General features: G+C 39.3%; 1 protein-coding gene across 1 annotated transcript in view; it reads right to left on the reverse strand.

The window, feature by feature from the left end:
- PTPRB (protein tyrosine phosphatase receptor type B) overlaps positions 1-24,918 on the reverse strand; it is a 102,486-nt gene that overhangs the window by 23,913 nt on the left and 53,655 nt on the right. The window contains exons 12-26 of the mRNA XM_058190260.1: positions 23,506-23,769; positions 21,556-21,819; positions 18,675-18,938; positions 17,649-17,918; positions 15,375-15,638; positions 13,558-13,821; positions 12,154-12,435; positions 7,225-7,503; positions 4,459-4,608; positions 4,012-4,255; positions 2,037-2,143; positions 1,059-1,158; positions 622-702; positions 242-259; positions 60-141 (exon numbers count right to left, since the gene is read on the reverse strand). Of these exons, the coding sequence (XP_058046243.1) occupies positions 60-141; positions 242-259; positions 622-702; positions 1,059-1,158; positions 2,037-2,143; positions 4,012-4,255; positions 4,459-4,608; positions 7,225-7,503; positions 12,154-12,435; positions 13,558-13,821; positions 15,375-15,638; positions 17,649-17,918; positions 18,675-18,938; positions 21,556-21,819; positions 23,506-23,769 (2,933 nt within the window). The remainder of the gene's footprint in view (positions 1-59; positions 142-241; positions 260-621; positions 703-1,058; positions 1,159-2,036; positions 2,144-4,011; positions 4,256-4,458; positions 4,609-7,224; positions 7,504-12,153; positions 12,436-13,557; positions 13,822-15,374; positions 15,639-17,648; positions 17,919-18,674; positions 18,939-21,555; positions 21,820-23,505; positions 23,770-24,918) is intronic.

Genomic DNA, 24,918 nt, shown 5'->3' on the forward strand with positions numbered 1-24,918 from the left:
AAGGCTAAATCAGAATAGAACATGGTTGCAAATATTTTCTCATTCTCCATGGCCCTTACCTCATATTCTTTAGACAGGAGATAGTTTGAATCTGCCTGAAGTTTGGTGAAGTGCATTTCAAACTGATTTACTTTTATTAGGCTAAAACATTCAAAAAGGAGAAAAATCTGTTAGCAAGGGAAGAAACAAACAAACAATTAAAAAATGTTCTTATCTTAAGTGACTTGGTATTGGCTCTTACCTGGATGTTTTCCAGTTCCTTTAAGATGTTTGGGGAAGAAAAAAATAACAGGTCAGCTGGTGATTAGGTAAAGATACATCCATATGGTAGGCAAAATAAAAGGGCCGTAATAGCTCAGGCTGTAAGAAGCCTGTTATTAGAACACAGCAGCCTGCAATTACTGCAGGTTCAAGCCCGGCCCAAGGTTGACTCAGCCTTCCATCCTTTATAAGGTAGGTAAAATGAGGACCCAGATTGTTGGGGGGGCAATAAGTTGACTTTTTTAAATATACAGATAGAATGAGACTATTGCCTTACACACTGTAAGCCGCCCTGAGTCTTCGGAGAAGGGCGGGATATAAATGTAAATAAATAAAAAAAAGCAAAGTAGTCAACCTTACCCTTTTTGTCCCAAGTTCAAATGAACTGATGGCCTATCTTTACGAATGCTTAGTTTTGCTGTTGCTCTTTCATGGCCACTTCTGCAATACAAGAATTTGATCAGGATTATACGTAATACTTAGAAGAAAAAATATTCTTTCGTTTGATCAGGAAAGGGTCTTTCTTTTGCAATATCTGTTGCAAGAACAATGAAAACAAATAGAACTTTCTAACATCACAACCTTCTGTTTCATTGCAGCCTTGCACATGATTCATCTCATCTTCACACCATGGAACTGGCTGGGACTTATGCCACCAAATCATTAAGTGAATATCTATCCATATATCCTGATATCCTGATTTAAATACATGTAGCATTTAGGAATTATTGTACAATAATTGGGAAAGTAAAATTCCCTTTGATACAGGAAAGAATGAAATATAAACTTCAACTCACTTTATTTTTCGTCTGCAAACAAGCAATCCAGTGATAGCCATAACCATAATTATTAAGAATAAACCAGTGGTCATTCCTTCTACAACTCCAAATGAAGACTCTGAAATAATTGTATGAGATAAAAAAGAGAAATAACGTATAGAGTCTATTCATAATCCTTTGTCTTATGATTTGACTTGCGAGCATGGAATTTGGGTCATAAGTTGTTACCATTGTTAAATGGGTCATCACTCATTTATGATGGCCATTAAGTGAATGGTTGTGGCTATTCAGCAAATCCTATGGTTGTTACAAGAGGCATATAGTCATTAAACAAATCACATCCGATGGGCAGGGTTTTTTTCCTGCCAGAAAATGGCAAAACAAAATTGCAAATTGTGGTCATGTGTCCAATAGGGGTTACAATCAGTTGTAACTGCAAACTAGTTGCTAAAGAGCTGAAATGCACTCATGTGACCATGAAAGGGTGTGGATACAGCTCTTGTAACTTTGAGGATGGTTATAAGTGGAGTTTTTGAAGTCTGCTGTAACTTAAGCAAGACTACCTGTAAGGGTAACTTCATTTCACTTAATTCATACAATCTACTAAATACAAGTTTTTAAAGAACATTAAAAGCGCCGTGGTGGCACTGTGGTTTTAGAATGCAGTACTGCAGGATACTTCTGCTGGCGGCTGGCTGCCTGCAATATCAGTTTCCCATTATATACATACATAAGTATTATTTACAAGGAGAACAATTAACAAAGCAATATTTTATTGTATTCTTTTGTTCTCAAGTGTTCAATTAAATGTACAACATTATCATATTCTCATTATTTCAAATAGACCTGCATTCACCATGTTATACTATATAATGAGTATACAACAGTATTTTTTCTATCTTTTAGACGAAAAATTACAATTCTTAAATTGATGAGGGACAGTCAGAGGCATTTTTTCATTTATAGTAGAATTTGAAAGATAGGAAGGAAACCAACCTGATTCAGTCACAATTGGCAAAGAAAAATATGTATCTGTGAACAAGGGTTTCTGGACTTCCTTAAGGTCTTCTCTAAAAAGTTGGGTAAAAGCCCGGATACTGATTCTGGAAGGAAAAACAAAAAGTTTTAGTGCTGAAACTCCCAAGTAGTTATACTTTACAATCACAGCACTAATTGATAGAGATGCAGATGTTATCATAGAAACTACGATTGTATTAGAATAGAAGAAGGAAGGTTGTTGGTGTTGGGCCACAGCTCCTATTTAACATAGCCATTACTAGAAGTTGTAGTTGAGCAACATTTGGAGGCTCATAGTTTTTCTACCCTAGCACTGTACTAAAAATTACAGGAATTTAAGAGTCTGTCTGTTTGTTTGTCCATCCATCCATCCATCCATCCATCCAGCCAGCCAGCCAGCCAGCCAGTTATCTACTTATCTACCTATCATCTATCTATCCCTAACTCATTTTCATCCCTAACCTTTATGGAAATGGATATGGATATGGAATTCAGCTCAACCCATATTGCTTTCTGTCTTTGCTTCAAGTTTTGTACCAAGTAGTTTGCTTACTGTAGTGCCCAAACTAGGCATTTGTGCATTGATGGATTGCTTTGAATTTTAGTTAGTGCAATTAAAAAAAAGATTATTCATAATTAGAATTTTCTGCTGTTTCTTTGTACAGTTCCAAGAATATTCCCTCTTTATTTTGCAGGATATACAGACATGGAAGGTCAAAAATACTTTTGAATGTCTTTATATAATAGAAACACCTATTTTGGTATATAAAGATCTGTAGAATAGAAATATATTCTTCAATTTACAATTATGAAAGTAAATAACATGTAATAAAATAGCATCCAATTAAATATTTTATTCAGCAGTTTTCTTATTTGTATCATAATTTTCACTATTAGTCATTGCTGGCTCTATAACACACACACATGCATACATATATGCACATACATATATACGTACATACACACACACGTGCACAGAGAGAAAGAAAGAGACGGGTGGAGTGAGAGAACAATTCTTGCTGCCTTCTGTTTCTAAAACACTCAATATGGATTAATATTATATTGGCAAAGGAACTGGAACACTTGCCCTAATTTCTTGTTTGTTGGCACAGCAAGAGTATATCAGATTTTGCAAAGCATCATAATGTTAAGTAGACCCTAATTAATAGCCTTTTATTTGATAACCACACTCAGTCAAGACTTGGGACATAAACCTTCATTGTATTTCTTAATAAAACATGACTACATCTTGAATTAAAATATGACCAATGCCACTTAATGCACAATGCCTTTATGCAACTGATATATTTGCCTGAGTATTTAAACAGATTTTATTGTATTCTTTTGTTCTTAAATTCCTATAGGATAGAACTTTGATTGGATAAAAACACTAACCTTTTCTATTTTCTAGTTATAAATTATATAACTATAATTCTAAGAGTGGCTTCATATTGATCAAGATTGATTGTCTCTAAGGCCAAGTGCAAAATATTATCACAGAAGGCTTTCATATGCACATTTAATTAAGCACTCAATTTTTTTTAGTACAGTGCTCCTGTGCAGAACGAAGTCTGAGCTCCTGAAGACCTTTCATATATAAATCTATTCTCAATTCCTAAAAGGTTTTCTTAACTTCACTGAACATATGGGGGATTACTGATGAATTAATATGACATTTAGTTATTCTGAACACTGTTATATTGTTGATGGTGTTTAGTTACCTTCTTAGTTCACACTATTTCTTTGTTTAATATTAAACTGCAACATTCTCAAACATGATATAGCATTGATTTAGCATTATCCATGTTACAAACCAAGGAAAAGCTATTATAAAAATAATATCATGTGGTGCAAGAGATTCTGTTTATTTACAGTGATGAAAGTATGTCTACAAAACATAATGCAGATAAAACAACACTGTATTTTGTGTCCTAATTACTACAATGATTTTTACCTATAGGCAGTTCTGGGCTTTAATGGTCCATCACAATATTTCTGCTGATTTGCATCACATTTTCCTCCCAGATTTTCCATTTCTGCTCCCAGCTTAATATCAAAACTCTTTGAAATGCTCTCTGGGCTTTCTGAACATTTACTTGGAAAGTAATCTGTTTGATAGATCTGGATGGAATTATTGTGTTTATATTCCAAGTAAGAGGGTAAAGGATGAAACTCTTCTGGCTTCATTCTTTCACTGCCTAGAAAAGGATGGGGATTGGGAGAGACAGAAAGAAAGAAGCTAAGCGTTAATAAAGAATAACCCTGGGATTTTGCTCTGGAATTTAAATAGTAGCTTAGATTTTAGTCACTCATGAAGTCGTAATAATATTTTACCAATCAGTGGTAGAAGACGGTGTCAAAGGCAGTATATTAACGCAAGCTATTTTCTATGAAAACATACCATCAGTCTCTCTCACAACCACTGTAAAGTACTTCACAGCTCCATTGGTATCACTGAACCAGCTGCAATTGAAGGTGAAGTGGATAGTGGATTTGGTAATAATTGTATCCTTTTTATTCACTCGAATATATGCAGCTGGTTGAGGAGGGCCTAAATGGGAATGAGAGTGCTGTTACAAATGCCATTCTCTGTATTGTGCCAAAATTACAAGTGGAAATTAACCAAATTAATTTTCTAAGTTTCCATTTCATAAACTAATGTGTTTAATCTCATCCATTTGTTTTTACATTCAGCCACATGAAATTGCATCTGTATATATATGTATGTCTTGAATGCAATTTTTTGTACAAAATAACTATTGCTAAATACATTTTATCCTAAAGAAAAGTATCTATGAAACATTTATGTTTAGAAATGCTTTTTGTTATAATGAAATATATTTAGCAAAATATACTTTGGAACATACTTCAAGCTGAGAACTTCATTGCAAATTGGAAGAAGTGTAGTTTGAATAATTGCAATCCAGTTTGCATATTAGCTGAAGGGGTGTAGAACCAGTGGTGAAATGCTATCAGTTCTCACAGGTTCAGGTGAACCAGTAGTTAAAAAAAAGCTAACGGTTCCTTCGAACCGGTATTTCCAACAATCAGCTATGATGCGCAATTTAAAATCACTAGAAAGCAAGAAATCTTGCTTTTTAGTGTATCTAAATTGTGCAGCACAGCTGATCCCCACCCCCGCTGCTCTACTTACCTTCCCAAGCCTTTTCAGGGGTGAAATGCTACCTGTTCGGATTGTTTTGGCCGAACCGGTAACAAAAGTGATGTGTGGTTAGGAGAGGTGTGTAAGGTGAAAACAGTTAGAGATGCGTATTTCGCCCTTCACTCTCCTGACTTTGTGCAGCTGTTAAGAGTTATTTTACAGAAACAAGTTTCATGTAAGAAGGAGGTGTGTTTTTGGTGTGCAAGGCATTTTGTCTGATAGGTATTCACCTGGTGCAGAGAAATCAAGCTTTGTTCCTATCAGCAAAAGTCTCCATTTTGCTTAGTTTGTGACAAAATCAGTTGATTTTCTATCGCCGTTTCTCAAGACAACAGGTTTCTGGTCTGTTCTATTTTGACTGAGAAAATATGGATACTTCTACACAGTGGTGAAATCTAAATTTTTTGGCATCTGTGAAGGCAAGTCTGGCTTCCTGCACTGCTCACTAAAAACCTCACCTGTATTGCTGTGCACACAGGTTTTGTTTCTTTGTGTGTGTGTGTGGACTTTGCTCCTGGTCTTTTACAGCAGCCCATGCCCTACGGCCCATTCATGGCCGGTCATCTTAAAGGTGTCTTGCCCCGCCCCTGCTGCCTCAGGAAGGGGAGTGGGCGCCTTGGCTGCTCCGGCGACCCCTGCCTGGCCTGCCTGGGAGATGCAACAGGTGAGAAAGTGTTTGCCCCTGGCTTGGAATGGCAGCAGCTGGATCCACTCCAGGGCCTTTAAGAGCAGCGGAAATCAGCCGTCACGCTGTGTGACCCCCAAGGTGGCTCCCCCAAGTGGACCCACAGCCCAAGGAATGTGATCTGGGGGCAGCTTTGGGCAGCCCGGCCTGGGCAAGGCCAGAAGGGGTGAATTCCCCAACTCTGGTTCAGCCGGCCGGGGATGGGATGTCGGGCATGGGCTGCTGTGAAAGACCAGCAGCAAAGTCACACACACACACACACACAACCCGCACGCTTCCTCCAAATGGAAAAATGCCAGGAGCAACTGCACGCTTCTTTTTGCACTTGCTCCTGGTGTTTTTCGATTTGGAAGACAGAGAGGAGGAGGAAGAAGAAGACAAGGACGACGATCCCGGGTGCGTGAAGCAAGAAGTGAAAATCTGCAGCAAGAAGCTCAGGGTGAGTGGAAAGGGGGAGCAGCCAAGTACTTTGTTTCTCTCTCTCTCCCACTCCCCCTTCATCTCCCAGACTGGGTGGCTGAGATAGAAAGGTGGGCAGTCTTTGGGGCTAGAAGGTGTTGGGTCTGGCTTGGCGATGGGGGGGGTGTCAGGCTGGTCAGGTGCTGATCATCAGAACTTTTTTTTACTTTTTAAAGCATTTTTTACTAGTGAAAATGTTTTAAAAAGTAAAAAAAAGTTGGCCACGCCCACCCAGTCACATGACCACCACCAAGCCATGCCCACCAAGCCATCCCCACAGAACTGGTGGCAAAAAATTTTAGGTTTCACCACTGATCCTTTTGGTGTGCACTTTGCATGCGCATGCATGCAGTTTGCATTTGGTGTGCACTGTGCATGCACGCGCAGTATGTGTTTGGCATGCAGCGCGCATGTGCAGCCAGCAAACTTGTGGCAAGCTGGTTCAGATTTCACCACTGTGTAGAAGCCCTTCAAAATGAGAACCAAATGAAATCTTTAATATTCCTAGCTCAAATACAGACTTTACATACAGAGAGTCAGTTATCTGTGGCAGTATCTTTCATCCCACAAGATTTTTCCCCCTCTAAAAGAAATATAATGGCTTTTACTTGGTCATTATGATATTTGCTCTTAGTTCCAAAACCATATCAGATTATTTGTTTTAAAAAGTAACAATAAGAAATACATCCATTTACTTTAAAAATTAGAAAAACCACTGCAAAAATGCATCTAAGACAGCAGAGCAATACATTTTGGCATTGATTTCAAGTCATTTATCACACATTGGAGGCCTTCCTGCCCCACCCCTGCTATACTTTCTCCATCATTAAGCTTTGTGTGTGCACTCAGAAGTGACTTACGATCTATCATAGTGATGCTATTGTCTGTTACCATCTCACTGGTCATGTCAGCTGATTGCACTTTGATAGACACTGAGTATTTTGTGTGGGGAACAAGGGTCATAATGTTGTATACAGATCTTTCTTTTTCTATGATCCTAGAGAATTCTATTTCCTCCGTGTCCATTTTCTTGCATTCAATGCTATATCCATCAAAGTCAGAATCAGGAGGGATCCAGGAGCATGCAATGGCAGTTGAATTCTGTGGCCGACAATGTAAATTTTGTATTTTCTCCGGCCCTTTGAAAAGAAGAAGAAACAAAATCAAGATTATGCATTTATATTTGTACTTACATCAAGTACTGGTCTTATCAAAGAGATTTATTGATTTAGGGTATGGCACTATCAAAGAAAATGAAGTTGCCACAATTTTAACATTGGAGGAATAGCAAATTCTAGATTATTACCGTATATACTCGAGTATAAGCCGACCCGAATATAAGCCGAGGCACCTAATTTTACCACAAAAAACTGGGAAAAACTATTGACTCGAGTATAAGCCGAGGGTGGGAAATGAGGCAGCTACTGGTCAATGTAAAAAATAAAGATAGAGCCAAGTAAAATAACATGAATATTTATTTGAACGAAAAACATTTCCCTACATTTCTTGTGGGCAGAAGGTGGACCCCTATGTTTCCTTGAAAACACCTCCCAATATTTATTAGAGTGACTTCTCTCCCCAGAAGAAAGGTGCGAGCGCTGTTTAACAATCCCGTCAGCTAAATCCTATCGAGTCAAAGGGGCCAGTCAATGGGGCTAGGATGAATTCTGGGTCACCAGGGACCTTTTTGTGCCTGCCTCAACCAGGGCGGGCCAAGCAGCCGCTCTTTAGCGGCTCTGGAATGGATGTTGAGGTAACCCAAGAGGCAGCCTCTTTTCAACTCCCCGCCTTTTTAAACGCCCTGCCGGGCGGCGACAGGGACGCTGGACACCAAAAGCGGCGCCTGCTCTTCTCCGCTTTTATTTTATTTTAGTATTCAATCGGCAGCAGAGGCTCGAGCCTCTGGGGCGCCGGGAAAAGGAGCCGAGGAGCTGCAGCAACGTTGCAAGAGAGCCGAAAAGAGGGGTGGGGGAGAGAAGCAAAAGAAGAAGAAGCAGCAAGCTTTCCAGCCGACTTCGTGTGGCGCGAGAATCCGATCCACCGCCTCCTTCCCCGGCCGACAGGGCTGAACTGCCGCTGCACCACCACTTCCCAAAACAGATTTCCAGACTTGGAAGCAGCCCGCCACGAAAGGAGGAGGAGGAGGAGGAAGGCGAGCGCCGCTGCTCCTGCTGCTGTTTCGCGCCTCCGCCCCTTCCAGCGCCTTGACGAGAGCGAGAGAGCAGAGAAAGGAACCGCGCCGTCCGACCGGCTGTGTGTGTGTTTGTGGTGGGGTCTCGTCCCAGCCACCCACCCACTCGCCCTTTCCTCTTCGGAGCGTGGCTGATCTTAGAAGCCGCGCTGCCGCGGGCCGCCGCCTCCTCTTCCTCCACGCCGCCTCCTCTTGCACGCCTCAACCCCCATCCCCACCCTCTCCGCGTGAAGGTCACCTCCTCCTCTTCCAGGCGGCGGCGGCGGCGGCTCCGAGCGGAGCGCCACAGCCGGCAGCCCGCTTCCTCCCACCTTCCTCCTTGCTAAAGGGCCAAAGTCGGCTCCCCGCCGCTGGGACCCGAAGCCGGTCGCAGTCCAGCCGAACGGTGAAAGCGACATGCCGAGCGCCGCCCGCCACCGCTCGCTGACTGCGATCGCTTGGCTCGGTCCGCAGTAACTCCCGCCAGGCTGTGCGCGAAGAAACCATTTAAAAGCCCAACTTGAAGCACGGAGGAGAAGAAAGAAAGCCCTGGCGGGCTTTTAAATGGTTTCTTCGCTGCACAGCCTGGCGGGCTTTTAAATGGTTTCTTCGCGCACAGCCTGGCGGAGTTACTGCGACCCGAGCAAGCCGGTCGCAGTCCAGCCGAACGGTGAAAGCGACATGCCGAGCGCCGCCCGCCACCGCTCGCTGGACTGCGACGCTTGGCTCGGGTCCGCAGTAACTCCCGCCAGGCTGTGCCGCCAAGAAACCATTTAAAAGTAACCAAGTCTGGAGATCCCCTATTCTAGAAATTTGACTGAAGGAAACCCATTAATAGAATTCTATTTAGGAAATAATAAATCACAAAGTTTAAGTTAAAATGAATCAGAGAAAACAAGCAGAGAATCCCCTTTTGAATTCTTTTTAGTTCCTTAATAATGTTGTAAATTACGTAACTGGAAATGAAGGAGGCAATGAGAATGGAACAGGCACCAACATGCAAAGGCACTGTCCAGTTTTGTCTGGATTTTTTTACTATCTGCAGCCCTGAACCAAATTCAGACCATGTTTAACATGGTCTTTCTTTTCTTCCTGCCACACCAAATTTGACATGATTCTTTATAGTTATCAGGGAGTCACCTACTGAAAAATAGGCTGATAGTATCCTGAATCTCTTTACAAAATGTACTTCCAACAGTTATTGAGGTATGGTTTGGTTCAAAGTTGAAACATGTAATCAGATTTTATCTATTTCACTTTCACTTTCAATACTAAATAAAAGTAACCTGGTTCTAAATGTTAATAAAACAAAGGAGATCATTGTAGATTTTAGAAAGAGCCAGCACAAAAACGTGCTGAAAAACTCGGCTTATACTCGAGTATATACGGTAATTCATTATTGCTAAGTTTCCAGACTTAACCATAATTTAAATAAATTGTTTAAATTCCAGTAACTTAAGTTATTTATAATAACTTTAAACATGATAAGTTTACAGGAAACATACAATAAACATCCTAAAACTTAGTTTGTACTGAGTTGAAATTTACAATACCCTCATATGCCATATTGATTTATTTAAAAACTTCACTCCAAAGGGTCTTGGTGATTTAACACATTTATGGATGCCTTCTGAGGGGGTTGGGAACCTGAGTTCTCAAGAGGTACTGCTACTAAGAGAAGGGGAAGTTTCCCACTGGTGGGAACTCCCACCTTGCCCAGTTCCCAGGATTGTTTTTTTCAGACGCTTTCCCCTTTGCCACTAAAAACAAATACAGCAAGGGGAGAACAAGAACAGGAGCTGGATGCTGTCTTCCTTTGGCCAGCTGGAAAAATGATCACTGGAAAATTGAAGCAGAGGAGGGGGGGGCGGAAAGGACACCTACCCAGCATCACAACATTGCTGCAAAGGATAAGAGGAAATTAGATTAACCAGAAAAGAAGTGAAAGATTCACAAGAAAGGACAAGGTCTTGGGAAAGAAGGTAAGTGAACTGGCATCACAAGTAATTTTTTCATTAGTCCTTCTAGCTGAAGGTTATTAAGCAAGAAGAAAAATTAAAATCCAGGAAATCAGCAGCATGGGGATGGCATTACCAAAAGGTTTGGATTTCTGCAACAACGGTTTATGCTGCTTTTTGATATAAAGTAATCATTGAATCTATCAAGCTTTCTTAGCCGTGTCCTGATTCAATTCAAAAAAGATCTTCCCAGTTCTTACTTGTCCTCACAGTTCCAAGAAGGGGTTTACTGTAAGTCTTCCGAACTGGACCACTAACTGTCCTGATACTGAAGTGATAGAGCCTCCCTGGGTGGAGGCCATTCAAGATGCGACCTTTTGATTTGCTGCTAATGTAAGGATTGAAGACTGTGAGTGCATCTTTTGGGGTCCACTGCAACTCAAAATCATCATAGTCTGTCCAGTCAGGAGGGCCCAGCCATGCGATGGATAAAGAGGTGTTGGTCACATCAGCAAATGACACAGTACTGGGAGGGATTGGCACTTAAGATAGAAAAAGAAGAAAAACACAATTATATTTCACTTGAGCAGGTAGTACACTTAAGACCATAATTCTAGAACAGGAATCTTCAAACTTGGCTACTTTAAGACTTGTGGACTTCAATTCCCAGAAGTCCTCCCATGCTGAGGAATTCTGGGAATTGAAGTCCTCAAATCTTAAAAGTAACCTGGTTCTAAATGTTAATAAAACAAAGGAGATCATTGTAGATTTTAGAAAGAGCCAGCACAAAAACGTGCTGAAAAACTCGGCTTATACTCGAGTATATACGGTAATTTATTATTGCTAAGTTTCCAGACTTAACCATAATTTAAATAAATTGTTTAAATTCCAGTAACTTAAGTTATTTATAATAACTTTAAACATGATAAGTTTACAGGAAACATACAATAAACATCCTAAAACTTAGTTTGTACTGAGTTGAAATTTACAACACCCTCATATGCCATATTGATTTATTTAAAAACTTCACTCCAAAGGGTCTTGGTGATTTAACACATTGATGGATGCCTTCTGAGGGGGTTGGGAACCTGAGTTCTCAAGAGGTACTGCTACTAAGAGAAGGGGAAGTTTCCCACTGGTGGGAACTCCCACCTTGCCCAGTTCCCAGGATTGTTTTTTTCAGATGCTTTCCCCTTTGCCACTAAAAACAAATACAGCGAGGGGAGAACAAGAACAGGAGCTGGATGCTGTCTTCCTTTGGCCAGCTGGAAAAATGATCACTGGAAAATTGAAGCAGAGGAGGGGGGGGGGCGGAAAGGACACCTACCCAGCATCACAACATTGCTGCAAAGGATAAGAGGAAATTAGATTAACCAGAAAAGAAGTGAAAGATTCACAAGAAAGGACAAGGTCTTGGGAAAGAAGGTAAGTGAACTGGCATCACAAGTAATTTTTTCATTAGTCCTTCTAGCTGAAGGTTATTAAGCAAGAAGAAAAATTAAAATCCAGGAAATCAGCAGCATGGGGATGGCATTACCAAAAGGTTTGGATTTCTGCAACAACGGTTTATGCTGCTTTTTGATATAAAGTAATCATTGAATCTATCAAGCTTTCTTAGCTGTGTCCTGATTCAATTCAAAAAAGATCTTCCCAGTTCTTACTTGTCCTCACAGTTCCAAGAAGGGGTTTACTGTAAGTCTTCCGAACTGGACCACTAACTGTCCTGATACTGAAGTGATAGAGCCTCCCTGGGTGGAGGCCATTCAAGATGCGACCTTTTGATTTGCTGCTAATGTAAGGATTGAAGACTGTGAGTGCATCTTTTGGGGTCCACTGCAACTCAAAATCATCATAGTCTGTCCAGTCAGGAGGGCCCAGCCATGCGATGGATAAAGAGGTGTTGGTCACATCAGCAAATGACACAGTACTGGGAGGGATTGGCACTTAAGATAGAAAAAGAAGAAAAACACAGTCATATTTCACTTGAGCAGGTAGTACACTTAAGACCATAATTCTAGAACAGGAATCTTCAAACTTGGCTACTTTAAGACTTGTGGACTTCAATTCCCAGAAGTCCTCCCATGCTGAGGAATTCTGGGAATTGAAGTCCTCAAATCTTAAAAGTAACCAAGTCTGGAGATCCCCTATTCTAGAAATTTGACTGAAGGAAACCCATTAATAGAATTTTACACAAAGTTTAAGTTAAAATGAATCAGAGAAAACAGCAGAGAATCCCCTTTTGAATTCTTTTTAGTTCCTTAATAATGTTGTAAATTACGTAACTGGAAATGGAGGAGGCAATGAGAATGGAACAGGCACCAACGTGCAAAGGCACTGTCCAGTTTTGTCTGGATTTTTTTACTATCTGCAGCCCTGAACCAAATTCAGACCATGTTTAACATGGTCTTTCTTTTCTTCCTGCCACACCAAATTTGACATGATTCTTTATAGTTATCAGGGAGTCACCTACTGAAAAATAGGCTGATAGTATCCTGAATCTCTTTACAAAATGTACTTCCAACAGTTATTGAGGTATGGTTTGGTTCAAAGTTGAAACATGTAATCAGATTTTATCTATTTCACTTTCACTTTCAATACTAAATATTAGTATTTTGCTTTTTAATCTCACAATATTGGATTTTCAGCATGCTGATTTTCAATTCCTTTTACCTTTGTGTGGAATTGTAGATTACACACATCTGATTATCTGAACTGGTGAAATGAATTATATACATTTTATTAAAGCTATCTTTCACTTCCCTATGCATTTGAACGAGACATGGATCACTGTGAAAACATCAATGAAACTTGTATTAATTTGTTTTAAAATCATATATCTTGTTCAAAGCTGTACCTATGATCTGGCAATCCATATATTATTTACTTGGAGGAAAGCTCCACTGAATTCAATAAAACATTCTACTGAGGGGAAAGATGGTTAGAATTGGATTATAAAGCACTTATAAAAACATCTTCATGGTGCAGACATTAAGAAACAAAGACTACATGCCGAATTTGATTATATGTCTCCAAAAACATAAAAGAAAGACAGGATTGTTATTTACCTGTTCGTCCCTCTGTATTAGCTGAATTAAAAAGCTCACCACTATAGGTAACCACGACAAGAGTATATTTTCTACCAGGAACTAAACCCTGGAAATGCCACTCCGTCAGATCTTTTCCACGCTGTGCTTCCTTCTGTGTGCCATTTGTGTTATAAAGATGTAATTCATAATAATCAACATCTCCTGGTGCTGGGTTCCAAGTAAACCATAGGCCGTTAGTCATATTCCTATTGCATCCTTTGAGATTGCTAACTGGAGCTGGGTCTAAACAGAAGACAACAGAAATGGTCAACATTTATACCAGCCACTAATTTGTACTTCTGTATATCGAATAAATAAAAGTAACCTGGTTCTAAATGTTAATAAAACAAAGGAGATCATTGTAGATTTTAGAAAGAGCCAGCACAGTCATACTACACTCAGTATCAAGGATGCAGCTGTAGAGGTGGTCAACAATATTAAGTATCTGGGGGTGCAGATAACTAACAAACTAACTAACTAATAACTAACTAACTGGTTTCTCCACACGTCATCCTTAGTGAAGCATGCAATCCAAAGTCTGCATTTCCTACATCGGATGAAGAGAACACATCTTTCTCCTTTCTCCTTCTGTCCTGGTCACTTTTTACAGAGGCACAATTGAGAATGTTTTAACAAACTGCATCACTGCTTGGTTTGATGATAGGAGTGCCTCAGATAAAAGGTCCATACAGAGAGTGGTAAGGACAGTCAAGGACGCTCGCTTGCTGTCATTCAGGATACTGAATATAAGCACAATATACTTAGATCTCAAAGCATTGTTAGAGATCCCACATATTCACTTTATGGTCTGTTTCTGTTACTCCTCTCTGGAAGAAGGTTTCTAGCAGGGCTACCAGATTCTGTAACAGCATTGTTCCCTATGCCATCCATCTAATACACTCACAAGATTTGTTTTTCTCATCATGTACAGGTATACGTCTGGACTAGGCTGTGTTGTTTCTCTGTGTCATATAATATATGTGGGGATATGCATACTTTTGTATTTATTTTTATTTATTTATTTTGTCATGTTTATGTAGTATATATTGAAGGTGGTGATCCTTTGAAATTTCATTGCTGTATGCAATGAACATTCAAAGAGACAATAAAGTTATTTTAAGTTTAAGTCTAAATATAAACATCTTTTTATTCTGATTGGCTGCCTTAAAGAGGCTCAAAATTTAACACCAAATAGAATCTTCTGGATTATCCTACTGGATTGTCACACTAATTTGTGATATAGGAAGGCATTTTAATTTAAAATCGGGGACTTTTGCTCATTTTGATGATCTGATGACAAAAAAGTCTTCATAAGTTTTCTTTCTGTTTTAATTAATTTTGGATTGTAGATTTTGACTGGGAAAGATAAGTTATGCTTTATTGCAACAAGCTAATGTTCAATTATGTTTTACAGATCCCACTAGTTTAAATTAACCATTGTTAATTTAATTATACATGATAAGGAAAACTTTAATTCATCAAAAGTAAAGTGTAAAGTTTCCAAACAAGTTCTAGATGGGCAGTAAAAACAAACACGAGAAAGGTTATAATGAGATATAAATGAGAAATGTGGGAGCCTAAGTAGAGGCTAGGTTTGTTTATACCTTACTAAACCATAGTTTGAATATATATCTGAACTTTCCTATTGTCTGTAAAGTTGTAAAGCAAGCAGGAAGAGTAACTGTGATATTGTTTATTAGCAGATCTATAAATAATAGCATTTCACATTTCAGCTAACTCACTGATAATTTCAGAGTCCATTTTTCTGTAGATGGATTAGCTCATGACAGGTTTACCTGTTCTCGCAAAAATGAACGCTTCTTTGGTAAGCTTGCCACTGTGAGTAACAATCACAATTTTGTACAGTCTGCCTTGCACCAAATTCTGGAAGGAATACTTTTGGAGATTCTGGTTTCCTGAATTTCTGTCCTGAAGAGATGTGTCTGGATTGTACAAAAAAATATCGTATTTATCAAATTCTCCCAGAGAAGTAGTCCAGTTGAATGACAAGCGTCCAGTGGTACGTTCTGTAACTTTCAGATTTGTGACAGCTGCAGGAGCTGAAATCAGAAAAGAGAGTGCTCTTTGAATAATCTAAAAAACTGTATCGATACATTAAATATCCATGTGTTGCCTTTTATAAAATTAACTGGAAATAAATGCCATTATATTCTGATTAACTCCTGGCTATTACAAATTTTTTAAAAAATCATAAAATTTGCATAATCATGTATAAACTAGAAAATAGTCCCCAGATGCATTTATTTATATATTATTCATCATAGTAATCCTTGAGCTGTAATCAAGGTGGTTTGTAAAACCTAAAAATAACAGTTGGTATAGTGTACTACCTTAATAAAAAATACTGTTTGAGGATTATATTTGTAGTTCACGGTTGAAATGAGGAATCCTTGTTGCTCTTTGTGCTTGGTTGTTTTCTTGTAGACCTTTTGTTCCCAAAACTAGATAATACCTGCACTGATAGTATTACCTATTTTGGGCAATGAAACATCTGCAAGAAATAATCAGGGCCAGAGAGCACAAAGGACCCCACAATTAAAAATCTTTTTATTTATTTATTTGTCGAGTATGTATTAGGTAATATGTATAAGTATAAGCATGAATTGAATACATAAAATGAATACAATTAAATGGGTTTTCTATCAGCAATTTCGACACATACATGGGTAAGTCATTTTTTAAAATACGATGGACCCAAACATTCTTTAACATAAAAAAAAAGTGTTCAAAGTGAGTATTTTGCAGCTTTTTATATGTGGACAGGTAAGTCTTTATATATAAGATGGACCCAATTTTGCATATTCTATCATTTATCTCTTGAACATTCAGCTGTTCATAAAATTAAAACGGCTGATTCATTTTTGTGAAGCTTGATAGATGTGAAGTTAAAACATTAAAGTGGTGTGGGTCTCTTGTAGGTTGGCTTTGATATGGCAGTTTAGAAACACAGGCATTTTTAAATTATTGAAACCCTTTCTTTTCAAGAGGAAACAAATTTCCTTTTTCTTTTGTCATTGAAAGTTGACCCATGATGATTATATGTGCATATTTCTGGGTCATAGTTAAAAAAATGTCTGTCAGTGAAGAAAAAAAGGTCCATTTCAATGATAGTGGATTCTTACTATAACCAAAATCACTAAAAAAGTGATTGATCCCTAAGAGAAATGCTGGCTATAGTTCTCTAATATGTATTTCCAACTAAATTAAAAATACAACTATCATACCTACACTCAAATTACTGTATACATTGACAATAAGATAGGAGACCCAACTACAGGAAAGAGTAGAGCAAGGACAATGGCTTCCATTTTAAAAACAACAACCAAGCCAAGCCAAACCAATGCATATTTGTGTGTATGTAAGGGAGATAGAAATAAGATAAGAAATATAGTAAGTTAGGACATTTAACTGTTATTTACTATGTAATGATGCTGGGCCTTTTCTCCTGGAAGGGCTAATTATTGAGGTTGATATATAAGGAGTACACTATAAAAAAACACTATAAAAACCCAACCGATAAGAAAGCCAGCAAAGAAAAAAAAAAGACCCATCTATGTTCCAAATTAATTTAATATATATAAATTTTATGTCCCTGGAAAAATTCAAATCCCACTTGTAGTAGAATATATTTAACATTTTGAATTCAAAATACTTCTAACTTGAAATAGTCACACATCTTTAGTTTATATGGAGGCTTCTCATAATCAAGAAAAATAAACCAGGGTAAACCTGTTATGGATATTTACCAGCATTTATTTATTTATTTATTTATTTATTTATTTATTTATTTATTTATTTATTTATTTATTTAGCACTCAAAATTAACTGAAATCTCATATGAGAAATTATTTGGACAGGTAAAATACTGGCAGATTTGTTGGCATATTTTATTAAGTATTGCTTCCATAACTGAGAGATTAGCTAAAATAATAACAATTCAATTAGCAAAGGACAATACAAATATTCATGATGCAATCTAAAAATAATTAAAGTTTGACAGATCTTCGACAACAGATTGTTATTGTTTCCTAGGAGAAATGTTGAAGTACCTGTTTGGCCTTCAGTTTCTGCCCGGCTGCTGAAGAGACCACCGCTGACAGTGAACATCTGTATTCTATATTTTTTGCCTGGTGTTAAATCTTCAAATTTATGCTGTTTAGCAGTGGCTGGTTCTGATTTGTTGTGTAGAAGGACACCATGTTCAGTCAACAGGAGGATGTCATAACGTTCAGATACCCCAGGAGCAGCATTCCATGTCACCATCAATGAATAACTGCTATATTCATTGTCTGCTTGCAATTGCTGAACAGGAGCAGGAACTAGAAATAATTGTTTAATGGTAATATTTCAAATGAGTTTTTTCCATACAGCTTTTCCATACAATTGAAAATTCCAAGTTCAATTTTTGGTAATTTTTGACCGTATTTACAATCACTGATATTTGCTATTGAACTGCTATTGAGTCGCCACAAAATGGCTATTCAGGGGAGGTGAGAACAAAACAATGGAATGTAAAATGAAGAGAACTGGATAAGTCACATCCGGTAAAACTCTTAGATAAATTGTTGCCCCTGTGTTCTGGTGCCAAGAAAAACAACATTTCTCTGCAGCAGACATATTAATCAGAATTTCAACTACTTTTATGATAGCTGTTCCCTCTGCCCTATTCTTTTCTAGCTTCAAATATAAATGAGATTCTCTTTATGCAGATTTTTAAAAAGTCACTTATGATATTGATTATTGTGACTGAGCAATGCTCTTTTATTGTCCATTTTACTCAATTTTCAATTGTTACAGGTAGTTCTTGACTTACTGCCACAGTTGAGACAGGATTTTTGATCATTGAGCAAACGGTCATTACATCAGATGCCTACATGACCGCTTCGCTAAATGACTGCAATCTTGGCACTGCCAGTTATAATCATTAAGCAACCACGTAGGTCACTGAATGGATGGAGTGAAAGAGGTGCCTGCCAAAGGAGAGCAGACATGTACAGAACTGGACTGGAGAGACAAGGAGGGGATAGTGAAGATTTCTTAACTGTTTGCCCCAATGGTTTCAGGAAGGAACTTACTTGTTCGTCCAACAGCAGTTGAATTGTTATGCAGGAAGCCGCTCTTGGTCTGTACGACAACCATGTACTGCTCCCCTGCTTCTAGTTTGTTAAAAGTGTGCTCATATATATGTTTGGAAACCGTCTGGACACCAAGGGGACGGTTCTGATGAAGTATTGTGACAGTATAAGAATCAACATCTCCTCCTCCAGGGGTCCAATTCACTTTCAAGCTGTTCATCATTCTGGCAGGTGAAATATGAATATTTTTAACTGCACTTGGAACTAAAGAGACAAAAAGGCAACATGGGAAAGAAAATTACTTTATGTTTCCTTAATATAGCACATTTTTTCAAAATTGCAGAAAACATGAAAGAAAGGTAATTGGACCAGACAATAAAATCATCTGTTTTATAATTTTGTAAACAAACATTAAGAGAGGTTATAATGAAGGAAGCCAGGAACCCAAAGAGTTTGGAGAAAAATTGCAGGTGCTTGAATGTGAATTTACAGAAAGTAAATTGATGAGCAAATGCCAAGAATAAATACTCAAAACCTGGATTCTGAAAAGGCTGGCAAATTAAACTTGTAGATGTGATGGAAATGGGATGGGAAGGATTCTGTGTTCAATGCTGTGAACTTTAAAACCTGCCGCTCCAAATACAAGTCTGTGTTAAGAGTTAACTTTCATTTTTACGTTCTACTAGACAACCTGTGACCTTCTAAGCCTAGCATTGTTTTTTCCAAATTGTTCAAGCAACATGCCTACACAAAGAAGATGGAGACATACTTCTCTTCTAATGTAAATCCCCAAGTAGTGCTGTCCCTAATCCCTTTGTAAAGCCATTTGAGTCTATGATCATACACAGCCCCTTCTTGCATGCTGTTTTTGTATGTTAAGTCATACTGTATCTCTCATTTTACATGTGGTGGAAGACACAGAATTAAAAATGCATTTCCCTTCTTGTGATCTGCTAGAATTCAGGGGTCTGCAACCTTAAATACTCAAATAGCCATTTGGACCTGTTTCCCACAGAAAACACCAGGAGCCACAAAACCAACTTGACATCCCTCACTCCCACCCTAGCCACGCCTATCCAGCCGGTCATTAGGGCAGAGAAACAGTTAAAATATACTGGGAAACCAAAAAATCCTTTTGACATCTCTCTCTCTCTCTCCCTCTTTCTCTCCTCCTCTCTCACCTCCCCTCTCTCTCCGTCTCTCTCTCCCCCCCTCTCTCCCCCTCTTCCCCTCTCTTCCCCCTCTCTGTATCTCTCTGTCTCTTTCCTTCTCTCTTCCTACTCTCTCTGTATCTCTCTCCTCCTCTCTCCCCCTCTCTGTATCTGTCTCTCCATGTCTCTCTCTATCCCTCTCTTTTTCCCTCTCTCTGTATTTCTCTCTGTGTCTTTGTGTGCCTTTCTATCTCTCTCTTTCTCCGCTCTTCTATCTCCCCCCTCCGTATATCTCCCTGTGTCTCTATATTTCTCTCTCTCTCCCCCCTCTCTCCCTCTCTATCTTCCACTCTCTCTGTATCTCTTTTTCTGTGTGTGTCTCTGATGTGTGGGTTTGTGTGTATCTCTGTATCTCTCTGTCTCTCTCCATCTCTCTCCGTCTCTTCTCTCTCTCTCTCTTGGAAAGCCGAGGCTGGGCGATCTCTCCTTGGGGCTCTTCACTACTCCTTTTTTTTCTTCTTGGCAACTTTTTGGAAATCCAGTCTAGCTGAGGAACGAGAATGAACTCTCCCCCTCCTTCTCCTTTTGTGACTCCCTGGCCAGATGTGGTGGGGCTAGAAGGATATGTATGAATGGGGAGACCCTCCTCAAGCAAGTGGCTGGGCTCAGCCAAAGCACAACAAAGGCGTGTGGGGGGCAGGCACACAGGAGAGGAGGAGGGGGAAGTGGAGGAGGGGGACCCCCCAAAAGGAAGACTCTGCTGTGGCTCATGCTCATTCCTCACTCAGACCAGATTTCCAAAGAGTTGCTAAGAAGAAAGAAAAGAAGTAGTAAAGAGCCCCAATGAGAGCTCATCGAGCTGGCCTCAACTTTCTGAGAGAGAGAGAAGAGACACAGACACACAGAGACACAGAGTGAGAGCGAGATACAGACACACACACACACACACACACACAGATAGACATCGAGAGAGAGAGAGAGAGAGAGAGAGAGACAGACAGACATACACATAGAGAGAGAGATACACAGAGAGGGGGAGACTGGCTGATGGGCGAACGCCTTTGGCGAGAGCGCTCCGGCTTTTTCCGAGTCTGACCCCCAGGGTGGATGTGTGAGGTTCAGCGGGGCCAGCTCCCTTTTCCCACTCCCCTGAGCTTCTTTACTCCTCCATCAGAGTAATGCCACTGGTGGATTTCATTGAAAAGCATCCTCCAGGCAGTGAAAGTCCCCCGTGCAAGTTTTAAAGCTGTGACTGGTGTTGCCAGTGTGTCCCCCTTTCTGTTGCCCCCTCCTCCCAGATTCCATTCCCACCCTGCCAGCTCTTATGTTAGCGAGGCTGGCGTCAGTCATGGCTGGGTTGGGCCAGTGTCTCGGGGTGGAGAGCATGTTGTGCATCTCCCCAAGTGACCAAGGAATGCCCAGCACCAACAAGGGCCAGAAGAAGCTTGAGCAAGAATGAGGTACTGGAGATTCAGCCCCGGATGCTTCTCCATCCCCCGCTGTCAACCTTACCTTCTCAGGCCAGGTGAGGAGTGACTGGGAGGGGAGGGCAAGGGGCAGGGCCAGTCAGTGGTGGGATCACCTGACAGGGAGCCACAGCAGAGGGCCCAAAGAGCCACATGTGGCTCCAGAACTGCAGGTTGCTGACACCCATGCTAGATCATACTGCATGCATTCACCACCCAACAGAGGCAAGTTCAGAAGTCTTTTGATATATTTTTTTTCCTAACCTGTCAATCCTTCTATGAAAGTAGAACGCTGTGCTTCACCACTTATTGTCATGACAACAATTTTGTAAAGGCGTCCTGGAGTGAGGGATGTAAACTTGAATGATTTGACAGTATTTTCAAGGTGATGAGATGGAAAAACTTTCATGTCATTGAACAGAAGCTGGATCTCATACTGATCAACATCTCCATCAGCTTTGGACCAAGTAATATATAAATCTTCAGTGCTTCTGTCACTAAGAGTCAACTCTTTTACTGATTCTGGAACTGAAGAATGAGGGAAAGGACAGTGTCAGGTAACACACACGCATACACACAAACACAACCAGTCTTGAACAGCATTTATTCATTTCAATCAGCTTTTAAATAAGACCACAAATATTATTAGCCATCAAGAAGTTAATATAAAAAAAGCCTCTAATTAGCCTACTGGGTGATAATTAAGGATCTTTTTACTGAACTGAACTAAAAGCCTAAAAGCATTAAACTGAAAGGGAAACATTGCCATTTCTTTAGCCACTTGATTAATTTGATTGGTACAGAAAAGGGCCCATCTTCACCATTTACCTATGGAGTCTACACACATTCTTGTTCCCTATGATAACTGAGCTAATACAGATAGTCCTAGACTTTGTTTAGTGACCATTCAAAGTTACAAGGGCACTGAAAAAGTGAGATATAACCATTTTCACACTTACGACCATCGCAGCATTCCCATGGTTACGTGATCAAAATTCAGACGCTTGGCAACTGACTCATATTTATGACGGATGCAAACTAAGTCAATGGGGAAGCCAGAGTCACTTAACAGTTGTGTTACTAACTGCAGTGATTCACTTAACAACTGTGGCAAGAAAGGTCGTAAAATCAGGCAAAACTCACTTAACAACTGTCTCACTTCGCAACTGAAATTGTGGGCTCAGTTGTGAGCATACGTTGAGGACTATCTGTGCATACATTCAGAAATGATTTCAATCATTTTGAAATACATATATTTTTGAGTAAGCATGAATTTTAATTACTTGCATTGTACCTTAACAGAAATATTAACTAACCTAAACCAATTGATACGTCTTTTATAACACGATAGTGTTTTTTGACATGGCATTCATATATGAGATGATATAACCTAGATTCCTTTACTTAGAGAAAATGTTTAACATACCTTTTAAAAATGTTAAAAGATTCTACATATTCTTTCTGAGGAATGAGGTTAAGCACTATTCTGGTGATAGCTAGCATGCTATGACTCAATTTGTTTCTTAAGAATGTGTAGAGATATTTTTACAGGAAATGCTATATGATGGGATAGGATATTACCTCTTTCTTTCCTGAACTTATTTATCATAAATGTATATAGGCATGTATGCACACACATCTTATGTTTAATTTGGGCATGTTTTTCACTGAACATAGCCTTACTAAATCTAGAGTAAGATTTCTATAAGTATTCAGAACTATCTTTCCAAACTGGGTGCCACCTCTATGTCCTAGAATTGATTGATACAGCAGCTTGGGAAAGCCTGATGCAGGACATTCTTAAAATGAAGAATGTTACTCACGGGACAAAATAGTGTTTCTTCAGGAGACTGAAAATTAATACCTATTCTCCTAATTGCTAAAGTCATACAATGTTCATCTTGGAAATGAAGAGATTGCAAAGGCCAGAAAGATGAATATAAGTACAACCGCATGAGTTTACTGAACAATGATAAGCTCCAGAGTGGCATCACCTTGATTCTAGAACCTGTGTTAGTTTATTAGTTCCAGGCCATGAACATCAAATTATAAGACGGGCACTCGGATCATGGTGTTGATCTTTCTTTACACAGGAAAACAGTCCTTAATAATCAATCCAATTAATAAGATCCTCAGTTCAGATGTGTAATATTTTAACTGCATTTTTAATTTTAAAGTATAACTTATTTGCATCACCCTTGAACATTCACTTACCTGTCCTTCCGTTGGCCCTTTCACTAGTTTCGTATTTTCCACTCTTTGTGCAAACAGTTACACTGTAAAGCCTTCCTGGAATCAGGTTAGTGAATACACATTCGTTGACATCCTTGGGGACAGTTTTCGTTTGAATGAAATCATTGTTGTGCTTGATGATCACTTCATAATTGTCGTAATCTCCAGTGGCATGTAGCCAGGATACCTTTAAATAGTCACTTCTTGCAGAATTGCTCACCGTGAGTCCCTGGACATTTGAAGGAACTGAAAAGATGAAACGTATTTCAATGTGCCGTTATATCTGATACAGTAAATGTCAATACACACTCCAAATAATTTGAGAAAGGAATTAGTATAGGTCAAGTTTAAGGAAAGGATAATCATTCTCACCTATCTGTAGCTATATATGGTAAAATCCTACTTTTATCATTGTCTGTATGAACATCCCACAGTTGTGGTATGAATTAATAAAATAAGGTGTCAAGCTTCAAAAGTTGCATAATATGTTGTTGCCTAAATCAAAATGATGGGATTGTAGTCACTATATTAATCACTGTGTATTTTAGTATATGTATATGCATATGTATATGTATACGTACATGTATATGTATATGTTATGTATATATGTGTGTGTGTGTATATATGCTTTAAAGCACACACACACACACACTTTAATTACATTGTTGCAACCAGCAATTATTGCGTTTCAATTTTCTTTCACTCTTTCTGAGTCCCAAATATATTTGTCTGCTTAATATAACCATTCATGCAGCTGCTGAAACAGTCTTTTCAAATTATGATCCATGAATCACCAGTGGTCCATGGATGTCTACCAGGTGGTTAACTGCAGCTCTCTCTGTTTCACAATCATAATGTTCATGCTGGCTGAGTTCAGCTTTTTTCCAAACTGACAGCCAGTCAGCTGGCCAGAGACTATTCACAACCGCAACACTGCTAGCCAGTTGGCCAGGACAAAATTGCTCACCACCTGAGTCCCACCTAACATCCCCCCACCCCCAATTCACCACTAATTATTTGGCCAGGAACACAGCTACTCACTACTTCTGCTCCTGACTCAAATAGTAAATGCTTAGTCAGTTTTGGAGTACACCTGAAATACTACAGAGTTCTTAAATATTAAATATCTATTTACTAAGGGTTAGAACCTGTTTGCCAGATACTGAAGATGAAACTCAAATACTTTAGTCACCTAATGAGAAGGAAGAACTCACTGGAAAAGAGCCTAATGCTGGGAATGATTGAGGGCAAAAGAAGAATGGGAAGACAGAGAACGAGGCGGCTGGATGGAGTCACTGAAACGTGAGATTAAATGGACTAGGGGTGGTAGTGGTAGAGGACAGGAAGGCCTGGAGGAATGTTGTCCATGGGGTCGGACATGACTTCGCAATTAAC

This window comes from Ahaetulla prasina, chromosome 7 (genome assembly GCF_028640845.1).
Source record: "Ahaetulla prasina isolate Xishuangbanna chromosome 7, ASM2864084v1, whole genome shotgun sequence".
Classification (NCBI taxonomy): Eukaryota; Metazoa; Chordata; class Lepidosauria; order Squamata; family Colubridae; genus Ahaetulla; species Ahaetulla prasina.